General features: G+C 53.5%; 1 protein-coding gene across 7 annotated transcripts in view; it reads left to right on the top strand.

Moving 5' to 3' along the window:
• The window catches only part of LOC140419820 (ankyrin repeat and protein kinase domain-containing protein 1-like), a 73,909-nt gene extending 58,467 nt beyond the window's left edge, over window positions 1–15,442 (top strand). For all 7 annotated transcript variants that reach the window (XM_072503839.1, XM_072503837.1, XM_072503838.1 and 4 more), the window contains 7 exons: window positions 1,698–1,780; window positions 7,513–7,624; window positions 8,695–8,777; window positions 10,077–10,137; window positions 13,644–13,735; window positions 13,838–13,865; window positions 15,160–15,442. In XM_072503839.1, coding sequence (XP_072359940.1) covers window positions 1,698–1,780; window positions 7,513–7,624; window positions 8,695–8,777; window positions 10,077–10,137; window positions 13,644–13,735; window positions 13,838–13,865; window positions 15,160–15,281 — 581 coding nt within the window. In that variant the 3' untranslated portion in view covers window positions 15,282–15,442. The remainder of the gene's footprint in view (window positions 1–1,697; window positions 1,781–7,512; window positions 7,625–8,694; window positions 8,778–10,076; window positions 10,138–13,643; window positions 13,736–13,837; window positions 13,866–15,159) is intronic.
• Window positions 15,443–16,727: the final 1,285 nt, after the last annotated feature.

Genomic DNA, 16,727 nt, shown 5'->3' with positions numbered 1-16,727 from the left:
CCCCATCAAACACTCCCAGGACAGGTACAGCACGTGGTTAGATACAGAGTAAAGCTCCCTCTACACTGTCCCCATCAAACACTCCCAGGACAGGTACAGCACGTGGTTAGATACAGAGTAAAGCTCCCTCTACACTGTCCCCATCAAACACTCCCAGGAGAGGTACAGCACGTGGTTAGATACAGAGTAAAGCTCCCTCTACACTGTCCCCATCAAACACTCCCAGGACAGGTACAGCATGGGGTTAGATACAGAGTAAAGCTCCCTCTACACTGTCCCCATCAAACACTGCCAGAACAGGTACAGCACGGGGTTAGATACAGAGTAAAGCTCCCTCTACACTGTCCCCATCAAACACTCCCAGGACAGGTACAGCACGGGGTTAGATACAGAGTAAAGCTCCCTCTACACTGACCCCATCAAACACTCCCAGGGCAGGTACAGCACGGGGTTAGATACAGAGTAAAGCTCCCTCTACACTGTCCCCATCAAACACTCCCAGGACAGGTTCAGCATGGGGTTAGATACAGAGTAAAGCTCCCTCTACACTGTCCCCGTCACACACTCCCAGGACAGGTACAGCACGGGGTTAGGTACAGAGTAAAGCTCCCTCTACACTGTCCCCATCAAACACTCCCAGGACAGGTACAGCATGGGGCTAGATACAGGGTAAAGCTCCCTCTACACTGTCCCCATCAAACACTCCCAGGACAGGTACAGCACGGGGTTAGATACAGAGTAAAGCTCCCTCTACACTGACCCCATCAAACACTCCCAGGGCAGGTACAGCACGGGGTTAGGTACAGAGTAAAGCTCCCTCTACACTGTCCCCATCAAACACTCCCAGGACAGGTACAGCACGGGGTTAGATACAGAGTAAAGCTCCCTCTACACTGTCCCCATCAAACACTCCCAGGACAGGAACAGCATGGGGTTAGATACAGAGTAAAGCTCCTTCTACACTGTCCCCATCAAACACTCCCAGGACAGGTGCAGCACGGGGTTAGATACAGAGTAAAGCTCCCTCTACACTGACCCCATCAAACACTCCCATGGCAGGTACAGCACGGGGTTAGGTACAGAGTAAAGCTCCCTCTACACTGTCCCCATCAAACACTCCCAGGACAGGTACAGCACGGGGTTAGATACAGAGTAAAGCTTCCTCTACACTGACCCCATCAAACACTCCCAGGGCAGGGACAGCACGGGGTTAGATACAGAGTAAAGCTCCCTCTACACTGTCCCCATCAAACACTCCCAGGATAGGTACAGCACGGGGTTAGATACAGGGTAAACCTCCCTCTACACTGTCCCCATCAAACACTCCCAGGACAGGTACAGCACGGGGTTAGATACAGAGTAAAGCTCCCTCTACACTGACCCCATCAAACACTCCCAGGGCAGGTACAGCACGGGGTTAGGTACAGAGTAAAGCTCCCTCTACACTGTCCCCATCAAACACTCCCAGGACAGGTACAGCACGGGGTTTGATACAGAGTAAAGCTCCCTCTACACTGTCCCCATCAAACACTCCCAGGACAGGTACAGCATGGGGTTAGATACAGAGTAAAGCTCCTTCTACACTGTCCCCATCAAACACTCCCAGGACAGGTACAGCACAGGGTTAGATTGAGGAATACACATTGCCAGAAATACGTTTTTAAGGGCTGGATTGCTGATTTCCGCTATCTTTGCAGAGTGCCGAGTTCAGACTGAAGCAGCCTTTCGTGCTCATGGGACAAATGCCATTGATGCTGCCGCCCAGGTTGGGAGAATTATGGTGAGTACAGCCTGGTAAGACAGCGGGGTTGTCTACTTCTCCTGTCTCACCAGCTGGAGTTAATGTTTAAAGCGACACACTAATTCAAGGGTGAATCTTTCTATATTTCATTCTTCCAATGTGGGCATCATTTGCCGGGCCCAGCATTTGTTGCCCATCCCTAGTTGCCCCTTGAGAAGGTGGTGGGTGAGCCGCCTTCTTGAACCCGCTGCAGTCCCTGTGTGGTGTGGGTAAAACCCACAGTGCTGTCAGGGAGGGAAGTCCAGGATGTTGACGCAAAGTTGACTGACAGCTTTATGATATTAAATATTTTACAATTTTTTGAGATCTCATTTGTCAATGGCTCAATATTCAGTTGCACCATATAAAGAAGGTGTCAAGCTTTTGGTTTCCGGGATTGATACTCGGGATAAGTGAGGAAATGGTAGTGTGTAACTCATTGAGTGCCACAGGGATCGGTGCAGGGGTCACAATTATTTACAATATAGATTAGTGACTCGGATGAGGGAAGTGATTGCACTATTGCCAAGTTTGCTGATGGCACAATAATAGGTGGCAAAGGTGAGGACGACACAAAGAGACGATGGAGGGACATAGACAAGTTAGGTGGTGGGCACAAACTCAGCAGATAGAATATAAATAGGAAAATGTGAAGTAGTGCACTTTGGTAGGAAGAATAAATGAGCTGAATATTATTTAAATGGAGACAGACGGCAGAAAGATGCAGCACAGAGGGGATTTGGGGGTCCTGGTGCATAAATCACAAAAAGCTAGTGTACAGGTTCAGCGGGTAATGGGGAAGGTAAATGGAATGTTGGCCTTTATTTTAAAGGGATTGGAATATAAAAATAGGGAATTCCTGCTAAAACTACACAAGGCACTAGTTAGACCGCACCTGGAATACGGTGAACAGTTTTGGTCTCCTTATCTAAGGGACGATATCCCGGCATTGGAGGCAGTCCCGAGAAGGTTCACTCGGTTGATCCCGGGTAGGGAGGGATTTTCTTACAAGGAGAGGTTGAGTATCTTTGGGCATTGGGAGGAAACCGGAGCACCCGGAAATGCAGGGCGAATGTTCAAATTCCACACAGTCACCCAAGCTAGCAACTGAAGGCGGGTCCCTGCGCTGAGAGGCAGCAGTGCCAATCACTGTGCCACCGTCAGGAACTCATGGAATGGGCGGAGCAGCCTTGTGGGGCTGAATGGCCTACTTCTTCACCGATGTCTTACGGTCTGTTCGGTTGACAGCTTAAGAGAGTTTCGGTAACATCAGTGTGAAAGAAAATCATGACTGGTTTTATTTTTAAGCATTTCCACACATGCCATTGCGAATATTTTCATTGGTTCTGCACAGAGTGCCTGGAAGTGGCATGGGTTGGCATGGAGTGCATGAGGGACCATGGGGAATAGGTGAGAGCTAAGCGGAGGATGGGGGTGTGGTGGTATGTATTAGGGGTAATACGGTACACCATGTGTCGACAGGCTATTGGTGGACGGATGCCAGGTCCTGATAGGATCTGCCACCTACTGGACTCCACCCAGAAATGCCGGTATAAGAACCCAGTTTTTCCCTCCATTTCCCTCAGCAGCTGCATTCTGTAACCACGCTGCTGGGGATAAAGTTCTGCTTAATAAAGCCTTCAATTGACATTACCTCAACCTGCCTCGCGTCATATTGACGGTGCTACGGGGGGTGGGGGGGGGGTGGGGGGTTGGGGGGGGGGGGTGGGGGGGGGTGGGGGGGGTGCAGGGGAACTGTGTACGAGGCAAAGATTCAAAGGCTTAAAATAGAGATAAAGAGGGCAGCACGGTGGGGCAGTGGGTTAGCACTGCTGCCTCACGGCGCCGAGGTCCCGTGTTCGATCCCGGCCCCGGGTTCGATCCCGGCCCCGGGTCACTGTCCGTGTGGAGTTTGCACATTCTCCCCGTGTCTGCGTGGGTTTCACCCCCACAACCCAAAGATGTGCAGGGTAGGTGGATTGGCCACACTAAATTGCCCCTTAATAGGAAAACATTAATTGGGTACTCTAAATTTATAAAACAAAATGGAGGTAAAGGTGGGCCTTTAACCTGCCTGCCTGGGCACTCAGCAAACCCTACAGTGGTCTCCAAGCCCCTTCCAGAGGAAATTGGGAAGGTGGTGAGCCTTGTGCTGTCCCACACCCAGACCAGACCCACCTGCTGCCAGGGAGGAAATGGTGCGGCAGGTAAATTTGTAGAAATTCTGGGTGAGGTGGGTCACCCAAAAGGGGATTCTGTATCTCCGGCGGGGGGAGTGTCGGGACACTGGGTAGAGGGGAGTGTGTATCTCCGGGGGGAGTAATGGGACACTGGGTAGAGGGGAGTCTGTATCTCCGGGGAGAGTAATGGGACACTGGGTAGAGGGGAGTCTGTATCTCCGGGGGGAGTGTCGGGTCACTGGGTAGAGGGGAGTCTGTATCTCCGGCGGGGGGAGTGTTGGGACACTGGATAGAGGGGAGTGTGTATCTCCGGGGGGAGTGTCGGGACACTGGGTAGAGGGTAGTCTGTATCCCCGGGGGGAGTAACGGGACACTGGGTAGAGGGGAGTCTGTATCTCCGGGGGGAGTGTCGGGACACTGGGTAGAGGGGAGTGTGTATCTCCGGGGGGAGTGTTGGGTCACTGGGTAGAGGGGAGTCTGTATCTCCGGGGGGAGTGTTGGGTCACTGGGTAGAGAGGAGTGTGTATCTCCGGGGGTGGGAGTGTTGGGACACTGGGTAGAGAGGAGTGTGTATCTCCGGGGGTGGGAGTGTTGGGACACTGGGTAGAGAGGAGTGTGTATCTCCGGGGGTGGGAGTGTCGGGACACTGGGTAGAGGGTAGTCTGTATCCCCGGGAGGAGTGTCGGGTCACTGGGTAGAGAGGAGTCTGTATCTCCGGGGGAGTGTTGGGTCACTGGGTAGAGAGGAGTGTGTATCTCCGGGGGTGGGAGTGTTGGGACACTGGGTAGAGAGGAGTGTGTATCTCCGGGGGTGGGAGTGTCTGGACACTGGGTAGAGAGGAGTGTGTATCTCCGGGGGGAGTGTTGGGTCACTGGGTAGAGAGGAGTGTGTATCTCCGGGGGTGGGAGTGTTGGGACACTGGGTAGAGAGGAGTGTGTATCTCCGGGGGTGGGAGTGTCTGGACACTGGGTAGAGGGTAGTCTGTATCTCTGGGGGGAGTGTTGGGTCACTGGGTAGAGAGGAGTGTGTATCTCCGGGGGTGGGAGTGTTGGGACACTGGGTAGAGAGGAGTGTGTATCTCCGGGGGTGGGAGTGTCTGGACACTGGGTAGAGGGGAGTCTGTATCTCCGGGGGGAGTGTTGGGTCACTGGGTAGAGAGGAGTGTGTATCTCCGGGGGTGGGAGTGTTGGGACACTGGGTAGAGAGGAGTGTGTATCTCCGGGGGTGGGAGTGTCTGGACACTGGGTAGAGGGTAGTCTGTATCCCCGGGAGGAGTGTCGGGTCACTGGGTAGAGAGGAGTCTGTATCTCCGGGGAGAGTGTTGGGTCACTGGGTAGAGAGGAGTCTGTATCTCCGGGGGGAGTGTTGGGTCACTGGGTAGAGGGGAGTCTGTACCTCCGGGGGGAGTGTTGGGTCACTGGGTAGAGAGGAGTGTGTATCTCCAGGGGTGGGAGTGTTGGGACACTGGGTAGAGAGGAGTGTGTATCTCCGGGGGTGGGAGTGTCGGGACACTGGGTAGAGAGGAGTGTGTATCTCCGGGGGTGGGAGTGTCGGGACACTGGGTAGAGGGTAGTCTGTATCCCCGGGAGGAGTGTCGGGTCACTGGGTAGAGAGGAGTCTGTATCTCCGGGGGGAGTGTTGGGTCACTGGGTAGAGGGGAGTCTGTATCTCCGGGGGGAGTGTTGGGTCACTGGGTAGAGAGGAGTGTGTATCTCCGGGGGTGGGAGTGTCGGGACACTGGGTAGAGGGGAGTCTGTATCTCCGGGGGGAGTGTTGGGACACTGGGTAGAGAGGAGTGTGTATCTCCGGGGGTGGGAGTGTCGGGACACTGGGTAGAGGGTAGTCTGTATCCCCGGGAGGAGTGTCGGGTCACTGTGTAGAGAGGAGTCTGTATCTCCGGGGGAAGTGTTGGGTCACTGGGTAGAGGGGAGTCTGTATCTCCGGGGGGAGTGTTGGGTCACTGGGCAGAGAGGAGTGTGTATCTCCGGGGGTGGGAGTGTTGGGACACTGGGTAGAGGGGAGTGTGTATCTCCGGGGGGAGTAACGGGACACTGGGTAGAGGGGAGTGTGTATCTCCGGGGGGAGTGTCGGGACACTGGGTAGAGGGGAGTCTGTATCCCCGGGGGGAGTGTCGGGTCACTGGGTAGAGGGGAGTGTGTATCTCCGGGGGGAGTGTCGGGACACTGGGTAGAGGGGAGTCTGTATCCCCGGGGGGAGTGTCGGGTCACTGGGTAGAGGGGAGTGTGTATCTCCGGGGGGAGTAACGGGACACTGGGTAGAGGGGAGTGTGTATCTCCGGGGGGAGTGTCGGGATACTGGGTAGAGGGGAGTGTGTATCTCCGGGGGGGAGTGTCGGGTCACTGGGTAGAGGGGAGTGTGTATCTCCGGGGGTGGGAGTGTCGGGACACTGGGTAGAGGGGAGTCTGTATCCCCGGGGGGAGTAACGGGACACTGGGTAGAGGGGAGTCTGTATCTCCGGGGGTGGGAGTGTTGGGACACTGGGTCGAGGGGAATGTGTATCTCCGGGGGTGGGAGTGTCGGGACACTGGGTAGAGGGGAGTGTGTATCTCCAGGGGGAGTGTCGGGACACTGGGTAGAGGGGAGTGTGTATCTCCGGGGGGAGTGTTGGGATACTGGGTAGAGGGGAGTGTGTATCTCCGGGGGGAGTGTCGGGACACTGGGTAGAGGGGAGTGTGTATCTCCGGGGGGAGTAACGGGACACTGGGTAGAGGGGAGTCTGTATCTCCGGGGGGAGTGTCGGGACACTGGGTAGAGGGGAGTGTGTATCCCCGGGGGGAGTGTCGGGACACTGGGTAGAGTGGAGTCTGTATCTCCGGGGGGAGTGTCGGGACACTGGGTAGAGGGGAGTGTGTATATCCGGGGGGAGTGTCGGGACACTGGGTAGAGGGGAGTGTGTATCTCCGGGGGGAGTAACGGGACACTGGGTAGAGGGGAGTGTGTATCCCCGGGGAGAGTGTCGGGACACTGGGTAGAGGGGAGTCTGTATCTCCGGGGGGAGTGTCGGGACACTGGGTAGAGGGGAGTGTGTATCTCCGGGGGGGAGTGTCGGGACACTGGGTAAAGGGGAGTGTGTATCTCCGGGGGGAGTGTCGGGACACTGGGTAGAGGGGAGTGTGTATCTCCGGGGGTGGGAGTGTCGGGACACTGGGTAGAGGGGAGTGTGTATCTCCGGGGGTGGGAGTGTCGGGACACTGGGTAGAGGGGAGTGTGTATCTCCGGGGGTGGGAGTGTCGGGACACTGGGTAGAGGGGAGTGTGTATCCCCAGGGAGAGTGTTGGGACACTGGGTAGAGGGGATGTGTATCCCCGGGGGGAGTGTCGGGACACTGGGTAGAGGGGAGTGTGTATCTCCGGGGGGACTGTCGGGACACTGGGTAGAGGGGAGTGTGTATCTCCGGGGGGAGTGTCGGGACACTGGGTAGAGGGGAGTGTGTATCTCCGGGAGTGGGAGTGTCGGGACACTGGGTAGAGGGGAGTGTGTGTCCTTGAGGAATTTTGCACACCGGATTAAAGAGATTGCTTTACATTTCAGAGAAACCGGGACACCGGCAGTAACATTGGGAGATTCTCAGACAGAATGCGTGACCTGAGTTTGCGAGACTGCGCTTCAGACGGAGTCGGTGAGATGCCAGAATCTGCTTCACGTATGTGCCCCCTTGGTGGAACGGGACCTCTGCCGTCCTTACCCGGTCTGGCCCACATGTGACTCCTGACCCCCACGTCCGTACGGAGGTTTGGGAGTGATCGCCTGCAGCTGCACTAGGCCCTGCCCAGTTTGGCCAGTCCAGAAGTAGCTCCGGGCACTCGTAGACTAAGCTCGGAACGAGTGGGCTGCCCATTCACCAGAACAATACCTGTACTCCCGAGGATTCAATTAGAAGGAATGATTGCGCAGGCTAGGGCATTGTATTTCCTAAAATTGAGAAGCTTTAGGAGGGCTGATAGGGGAGAATGATTGATGGGCGGTACAGTGGTTAGCACTGCCGCCTCACAGCGCCAGGGACCCGTGTTGAATTCCGGCCTCGGGTGACTGTCTGTGCGGAGTTTGCGCCTTCTCCCCGTGTCTGCGTGGGTTTCCTCTGGGTGCTCCGGTTTCCTCCCACAGTCGAAAGATGTGCAGGTTAGGTGGATTGGCCATGATAAATTGCCCTTAGTGTCGAAAAACGTCAGGTGGAGTTACTGGGTTACGGGTTACTGGGGGCATGGGCCTAGATTGGATGTCCTTTTGGAGGGTCGGTGTAGACTCGATGGGAAAAATGGCATCTTTCTGTACTCTTGGGATTCTATGATTCCATGGATTCTTTGACGTTTCCAAGATATTAACGTGTACTGATTGGGTAAAGAGTGAAAGTATTACCCCTGGTTCCGATCGGGTGTGGGGTGGGCTGGTGGGGAGGGGTTAGGTCGAGGCCAGAATCTAATCATCAGAGCCAAACATTTCAGGAGTAAAATTAGGAAACATTCCTACACACAAAAGAGGGTAGGAATTTTGAACTCTCTTCCACAAACGACAATTGACGTTCGATCAATTGTCACTTTTAAGTGTGAGGTAGACAGATTTTGCCATCCAAGGGGTACAGGGCAAAGGCCAGGGATGTGGAATTAGGTCCCAGACCATGCAGCCATGCTTTTACTTAATAACAAGTTAGCTTGATGGGCTGAACGGCTGCTCCTGTTCCGATGTTCCTTCAAATATGATCTCTTGTCTCTGCAGGGAAACTATATACCCAGTATTCCTCGAGGCAGGATGCTCCCCAGCTCGCAGAGGCGGTCCCGTCAGAGAGAACGAAACCGCCGGTCAGTACATTGCCATGACGACGAGGCCTTCCACAGGCTTTTGAGGCCTTCAATTCAAAGTTAACCCAGAGGGGACGTTGTTGTGTCGGAAGGGCTGCGTGTGTGTGTGGGGGGGGGGGGGTGGGGGGTGGGGGGGGGGGGGGGATGTTTTCTTTTCCCAGTGGGGGAAACGTGTAATGAATAAAAAAAGAAAGTCAAATTGATTGCTCCGGTAACGAGTGATTAAGACGCCCAACTCTGTGGGCGAAGTGCAAGGTGGCCACGAGCCAAGGTCAAGAGGGAAGAAGAAAACGGTCGTCAAGGTGACTCGACACTGTGGGTCAAAAAGGCTGGGGAGGATTTACGTCCGGCCAACCTTTTCTTCACTTGCAAATCATTCTGGCTGTGGAGTGAAAGCAATTGAGGGAAGGTCCGCTGGCCTCCACCTCCGCAACTGAGGGCCTTTCACCCTCCAGGGAGCCCCAAAAGCTGACATGCCGGCCAGATTTCCATGTCGAGGAAGAAAAGGGCCTCATTTTCTTCTGGGGGAGGGATGGACGAACTGTCGACAATCTCCTCTCCCCATCAGTCGAGGCGGACTAGGCACTAGGCCTCGGGCCTATTCAGGCCTTCCTTCAGATATGATGTTCAATCGCCGGAATGTTGCCCTCCAACAATCCCCAGGCCAGGGCAGCATGGTGGCGCAGTGGGTTAGCCCTGCTGCCTCACAGCGCCGAGGTCCCAGGTTCGATCCCAGCTCTGGGTCACTGACCGTGTGGAATTTGCACGTTCTCCCCGTGTTTGCGAGGGTTTCGCCCCCACAACCCAAAGATGTGCTGGGTAGGTGGATTGGCCACGCTAAATTGCCGCTTAATTAGAAAGATTAATCGGGTACTCTAAATTTATATTTTAAAAAACAATCCCCAGGTGGAATGGGGAATGCTGGGGTCTTACAGGAGACGTGTCCACAGGGAACCTAGAGTGTGGAAGAATAGAGGGAAATGGAATAAATACAATTTCCCTCAAAACTAATAAGAAAATGTAGTGAAGGGGACAGCACGGTGGCGCAGTGGGTTAGCACTGCTGCCTCACGGCGCCGAGGTCCCAGGTTCGATCCCGGCTCTGGGTCACTGTCCGTGTGGAGTTTGCACATTCTCCCCGTGTCTGCGTGGGTTTCGCCCCACAACCCAAAGATGTGCAGGGTGGGTGGATTGGCCACGCTAAATTGCCCCTTAATTGGAAAAAAAAAATAATTGGGTACTCGAAATTTATTTTAAAATAAGAAAATTTCGTGGAAACTGTGTATTTTTTCCTTGACAGGCACAAGAGGGGGCTCCAAATAACCGACAAACTGGAACCAAACTGCCAGGTGCCAAGTCAGGTAATTGTTGACAGTGTTTGACAACAAAGGCACGAATTTATAAAGCACCTTCAATGCGATAAAACTTTTCCCAACGGCCTTTGGCAGGGCCAATGATCAGATTAAATTTCACAATGGGAGTGAATGGGAAGGGGTTTGGGTCCATTGGGATTGTGTACAATGGGAGTGAATGGGAAGGGGTTTCACTCCATTGTGATTGTGTACAGTGGGAGTGAATGGGAAGGGGTTTGGGTCCATTGGGATTGTGTACAATGGGAGTGAATGGGAAGGGGTTTGGGTCCATTGGGATTGTGTACAGTGGGAGTGAATGGGAAGGGGTTTGGGTCCATTGGGATTGTGTACAGTGGGAGTGAATGGGAAGGGGTTTGGGTCCATTGGGATTGTGTACGGTGGGAGTGAATGGGAAGGGGTTTGGGTCCATTGGGATTGTGTACAGTGGGAGTGAATGGGAAGGGGTTTGGGTCCATTGGGATTGTGTGCAGTGGGAGTGAATGGGAAGGGGTTTGGGTCCATTGGGATTGTGTATGGTGGGAGTGAATGGGAAGGGGTTTGGGTCCACTGGGATTGTGTACAGTGGGAGTGAATGGGAAGGGGTTTGGGTCCATTGGGATTGTGGACAGTGGGAGTGAATGGGAAGGGGTTTGGGTCCATTGGGATTGTGTACAATGGGAGTGAATGGGAAGGGGTTTCACTCCATTGTGATTGTGTACAGTGGGAGTGAATGGGAAGGGGTTTGGGTCCATTGGGATTGTGTACAATGGGAGTGAATGGGAAGGGGTTTGGGTCCATTGGGATTGTGTACAGTGGGAGTGAATGGGAAGGGGTTTGGGTCCATTGGGATTGTGTACAGTGGGAGTGAATGGGAAGGGGTTTGGGTCCATTGGGATTGTGTACGGTGGGAGTGAATGGGAAGGGGTTTGGGTCCATTGGGATTGTGTACAGTGGGAGTGAATGGGAAGGGGTTTGGGTCCATTGGGATTGTGTGCAGTGGGAGTGAATGGGAAGGGGTTTGGGTCCATTGGGATTGTGTATGGTGGGAGTGAATGGGAAGGGGTTTGGGTCCACTGGGATTGTGTACAGTGGGAGTGAATGGGAAGGGGTTTGGGTCCATTGGGATTGTGGACAGTGGGAGTGAATGGGAAGGGGTTTGGGTCCATTGGGATTGTGTACAGTGGGAGTGAATGGGAAGGGGTTTGGGTCCATTGGGATTGTGTACAGTGGGAGTGAATGGGAAGGGGTTTGGGTCCATTGGGATTGTATACGGTGGGATTGAATGGGAAGGGGTTTGGGTCCACTGGGATTGTGTACAGTGGGAGTGAATGGGAAGGGGTTTGGGTCCATTGGGATTGTGGACAGTGGGAGTGAATGGGAAGGGGTTTGGGTCCATTGGGATTGTGTACAGTGGGAGTGAATGGGAAGGGGTTTGGGTCCATTGGGATTGTGGACAGTGGGAGTGAATGGGAAGGGGTTTGGGTCCATTGGGATTGTGTACAATGGGAGTGAATGGGAAGGGGTTTGGGTCCATTGGGATTGTGTACAGTGGGAGTGGATGGGAAGGGGTTTGGGTCCATTGGGATTGTGTACAGTGGGAGTGAATGAGAAGGGGTTTGGGTCCATTGGGATTGTGTACAGTGGGAGTGAATGGGCAGGGGTTTGGGTCCATTGGGATTGTGTACAATGGGAGTGAATGGGAAGGGGTTTGGGTCCATTGGGATTGTGTACAGTGGGAGTGAATGGGAAGGGGTTTGGGTCCATTGGGATTGTGTACAGTGGGAGTGAATGGGAAGGGGTTTGGATCTATTGGGATTGTGTGCAGTGGGAGTGAATGGGAAGGGGTTTGGGTCCATTGGGATTGTGTACAGTGGGAGTGGATGGGAAGGGGTTTGGGTCCATTGGGATTGTGTACAGTGGGAGTGAATGGGAAGGGGTTTGGGTCCATTGGGATTGTGTACAGTGGGAGTGAATGGGAAGGGGTTTGGGTCCATTGGGATTGTGTACAGTGAGAGTGAATGGGAAGGGGTTTGGGTCCATTGGGATTGTGTACAGTGGGAGTGAATGGGAAGGGGTTTGGGTCCATTGGGATTGTGGACAGTGGGAGTAAATGGGAAGGGGTTTGAGTCCATTGGGATTGTGGACAGTGGGAGTGAATGGGAAGGGGTTTGTGTCTATTGGAATGTGTACAATGGGAGTGAATGGGAAGGGGTTTGGGTCCATTGGGATTGTGTACAGTGGGAGTGAATGGGAAGGGGTTTGGGTCCATTGGGATTGTGTAGAATGGGAGTGAATGGGAAGGGGTTTGGTTCCATTGGGATTGTGGACAGTGGGAGTGAATGGGAAGGGGTTTGGGTCCATTGGGATTGTGGACAGTGGGAGTGAATGGGGAGGGGTTTGGGTCCATTGAGATTGTGTACAGTGGGAGTGATTTGGGAAGGGGTTTGCGTCCATTGGGATTGTGTACAGTGGGAGTGAATGGGAAGGGGTTTGGGTCCATTGGGATTGTGTATAGTGGGAGTGAATGTGAAGGGGTTTGGGTCCATTGGGATTGTGTACAATGGGAGTGAATGGGAAGGGGTTTGGGTCCATTAAGATTGTGTACAATGGGAGTGAATGGGAAGAGGTTTGGGTCCATTGGGATTGTGTACAGTGGGAGTGAATGTGAAAGGGTTTGGGTCCATTGGGATTGTGTACAGTGGGAGTGAATGGGAAGGGGTTTGGGTCCATTGGGATTGTGGACAGTGGGAGTGAATGGGAAGGTGTTTGGGTCCATTGGGATTGTGTACAGTGGGAGTGAATGGGAAGGGGTTTGGGTCCATTGGGATTGTGTACAGTAGGAGTGAATGGGAAGGGATTTGGGTCCATTGTGATTGTGTACAGTGGGAGTGATTTGGGAAGGTGTTTGGGTCCATTGGGATTGTGTACAGTGGGAGTGAATGGGAAGGGGTTTGGGTCCATTGGGATTGTGTACAGTGGGAGTGAATGGGAAGGGGTTTGGGTCCATTGGGATTGTGTACAATGGGAGTGAATGGGAAGGGGTTTGGGTCCATTAAGATTGTGTACAATGGGAGTGAATGGGAAGAGGTTTGGGTCCATTGGGATTGTGTACAGTGGGAGTGAATGGGAAAGGGTTTGGGTCCATTGGGATTGTGTACAATGGAGTGAATGGGAAGGGGTTTGGGTCCATTAAGATTGTGTACAATGGGAGTGAATGGGAAGAGGTTTGGGTCCATTGGGATTGTGTACAATGGGAGTGAATGGGAAGGGGTTTGGGTCCATTGGGATTGTGTACAGTGGGAGTGAATGGGAAGGGATTTGGGTCCATTGGGATTGTGTACAGTGGGAGTGAATGGGAAGGGGGTTGGGTCCATTGGGATTGTGTGCAGTGGGAATGAATGGGAAGGGGGTTGGTATCCTTTGGGATTGTGTACAATGGGAGCGAACGAGAACCCGTAACCTTTGACACTCCGTCAGCCGTCTTTACATTCCCCTGTTCCCATGCCTCCCTTTAGTGACCAACCGATCGAATCACGGAATGGCACCAGGACCGGCAGCGGAGGAGAGCCAGAAGAACAAACCATCCAATCAGACGTCAGCTGCTCAGGTAAAGGTCAGAGGTCAAAGGTCGGACGACGGATGCGGCTTTTTTTTGTTGACGCCGCGAAGGAATACACAATTTAAATCTTGGTTTTTTTTTGCCTTTCAGGTGGAAGAGACAAGAGCACCAGGTCTTGGTAAGAGTCAAACTGACTTTGTGTCAGTTTACAAGATGGCGGCAGGTTCTGGTACGGTATCTGTTGGACAGGTTTCGTGGGCGGAGACGGGGCGGTTAGTCAGGGGGCGAGTCAATCATCGCAGGATTCCCAGTCTCTGGACCCGCTCTCGGAGAGCCACAGTGTTTGTACAGCTGGTCCAGTTCCGATCTGGTCGCACGTGAGCCGTGGCCCCCGTTGAATGGCGGGAATTAGGCTCAAGGGGCCAAGCGTCCCCCTCCTGTCCCGAGAGGTTGAGTTAATCCCTCATCAGAAGTAGGAAAGGGTCGAGGTGCAATAAAGTTTTCGGCCAGCGGGGAAGGCGAAGGAGAGATCACTATTTCCACCTGCGTGACACCGCTCGCTCCCCTGTCTCTGCTTGTCCACTGTTGAAACTTTCGCCTCCGTCCTGGTCACCTCTGACGCACTCCCGGCCACTTTCCCACCTTCAAGCAACTCCTTAATTTCCAAATTCTCACATTTATTGTTCAACCCCTCCATGGCCTCACCTCCTGGCAGAAGTAGATGGCAACGGGGCATGTACAGAAACTAAGGGCAGGAATAGAGGAGGTGCGAATGGCACTCATTGCCATTGTCTGGAACAATAAAACAGGGGACCGTTAGCTACGGCCTGAAATTGTCGAACCCGGTGTAGAGCCCAGATCAGAAGGCAAGGACGTCGTTCCTTCGAGGCTTCATTAGCATCATCAGGATGTTGGGGCAGGGCGAGGACAGAGAGGTCAGAGTGCTTGCGGAACAGAGTGTACCGACTCTCGGAAGGCCGGGGGGGGGGGGGGGGGGGGGGGGGGGGGGGTCAGGACTGCTCTCCAAAGTGATCGCGGGAATGGGTTTCGGGTGACCCTCCTCTCTGACAGCACGGTGGTTAGCACTGTTGCTTCACAGCTCCAGGGTCCCAGGTTCGATTCCCGGCTTGGGTCACTGTCTGTGCGGAGTCTGCACGTCCTCCCCGCGTCTGCGTGGGTTTCCTCCGGGTGCACCGGTTTCCTCCCACAAGTCCCGAAAGACGTGCTGTTGGGTGGATTGGCCGTGATAAATTGCCCTGAGTGACCAGAAAGGTTGGTGGGGTTGCTGGGTTACGGGTTTAGGGTGGAGGCGTGGGCTGTTCTTTCCAAGGGTCGGTGCAGACTCCATGGGCCGAATGGCCTCCTTTTGCACTGTAAATTCTATGTCTATGTCAATGACACCCTTTTCTCCCTCTTTCTCACTTCCATTCTTACTTTCTCTCTCTCTCTTCCCCCCCCCCCCCCCCCCCAAGGATCAATTCAGATCTTTAGTTCCAAGATCGAGGGACTTCAAGTCGGCACTGGAAACACCATGAACATAAACAAGAAAACGAAGGGTAAAAAGAAGGTCAAGCGGTTGCACGAGGAACTCTGACACCTCAACGTGTGTTGACTTGCCCTCCACCACCGCCCCCCTCATGACACACAGTTTGGCCTTGTGGATCATTCCGGAATCCTGTTCTCCGAGGAACGCAATTTCGGGGAATGAAAAAGTGGCTCTCACCGCGAAAATTAAATTGTATTTGTCCATCTGCATCTTTGTTTGACCTGGTCTGGCTAACTACCTTGTAACGAACACTAGGAATCGGAGGCCATTCAGCCCCTCAACCCTACTCCGCCTGCGGTAAGAGTTTGGCTGACCTTCTGCCACAATGCCCATTTTCCTGCCCACTCCTCGTAGTATTTGATACCCAGAGAGGAACCAAAGATCTCAATCTTGAATATGCTCAATGACTGAGGATCCTCAGCTCTCTGGGGTAAACGTGAGGGCGGAAGGGGGGGGAGGAGAGACGCACCACTGGCCAACAGATGGACACAGGTTTGAATCCCTTCCACCTCGGCAGTTGGTCGTATTCAATTCAATCGACAACATCTGGAATAGCTGAAGCCAGTTTCAGTCATGGGTGACTCTTGGCACCGACCGTGACGAGACCTTCGAAGGCTTTTATCGGCCTCGATGCATTGGCCTCTCCTTCTTCGCGACTCCCGAGGATTAGGCTCTAATTCACGTAACCCCCTCATCGTAGGATAACTCCCCCCTTCCTCCCCCTCATTCCAGAAAGCAACCCTTCTTTGCACTCTCTCTAAGAGAAGGCCACCCTTCCTTCGGTTTCAGCGCCGCACTTTGCACACCCTGACCCTCGCCGAACAGGACTAACTCTGGTTGGGTTGCACTCACCTCACCCCTGACCTTTGACCCTGAACCGCCCAGGGGGGTCAAGGTCAGCATCCCGCCCCCTTCTTCGCTGACCAAGGCACCACCTTGCCAGTGAGAGGAAAGCGTTTCTGCGGCTCGACTTGTAAGTCCGGGTTGAGTGGGTCAAAATGAGCCCCAACCCTTTTAAGGAGCCGCATGTCCTTTTCAGGAATTCTCCACCAGTGCAGTACCTCCATTTATCCACAAGAGGGCAAACAGCAACCATAGCCTCTCGTGCATCCTTGAAAAAAGTGCCTGCTCGAACCTTCTTAAAGGGGAAACACATCACTCACCTGGTGTGTTTTTATGTTTGACACAGGTAGACTTACCAATCTCACACAGGACCAGTAAACTAAATACACATTTGGTCTATTTGAAGACAGAGTTCGGAACTGCTCAGCAGGCAGGTATACTATAAAGATTGAACAGCTATTGTTAACAGGAAAACATAGCAGCAATTCCTTCGCACCACTTGCTGCTGGCTAAACTTCAAGCTCCTCTTAACTATGTCTGCTGGTCACATGGTTTACATCCTGGCTACTGGCTCATTAGCATATCTCCTCTTAAAGTGATATTCCAACTTCATTGACAATTCTTTGAAAGGCACACAAAGATCTGACATCT

The sequence above is a fragment of the Scyliorhinus torazame genome, chromosome 5, assembly GCF_047496885.1.
Source record: "Scyliorhinus torazame isolate Kashiwa2021f chromosome 5, sScyTor2.1, whole genome shotgun sequence".
NCBI classification, from domain to species: domain Eukaryota; kingdom Metazoa; phylum Chordata; class Chondrichthyes; order Carcharhiniformes; family Scyliorhinidae; genus Scyliorhinus; species Scyliorhinus torazame.
Note: the sequence above shows the minus strand (reverse complement) of the source record. Positions and strands in the feature narration are given on the sequence as shown.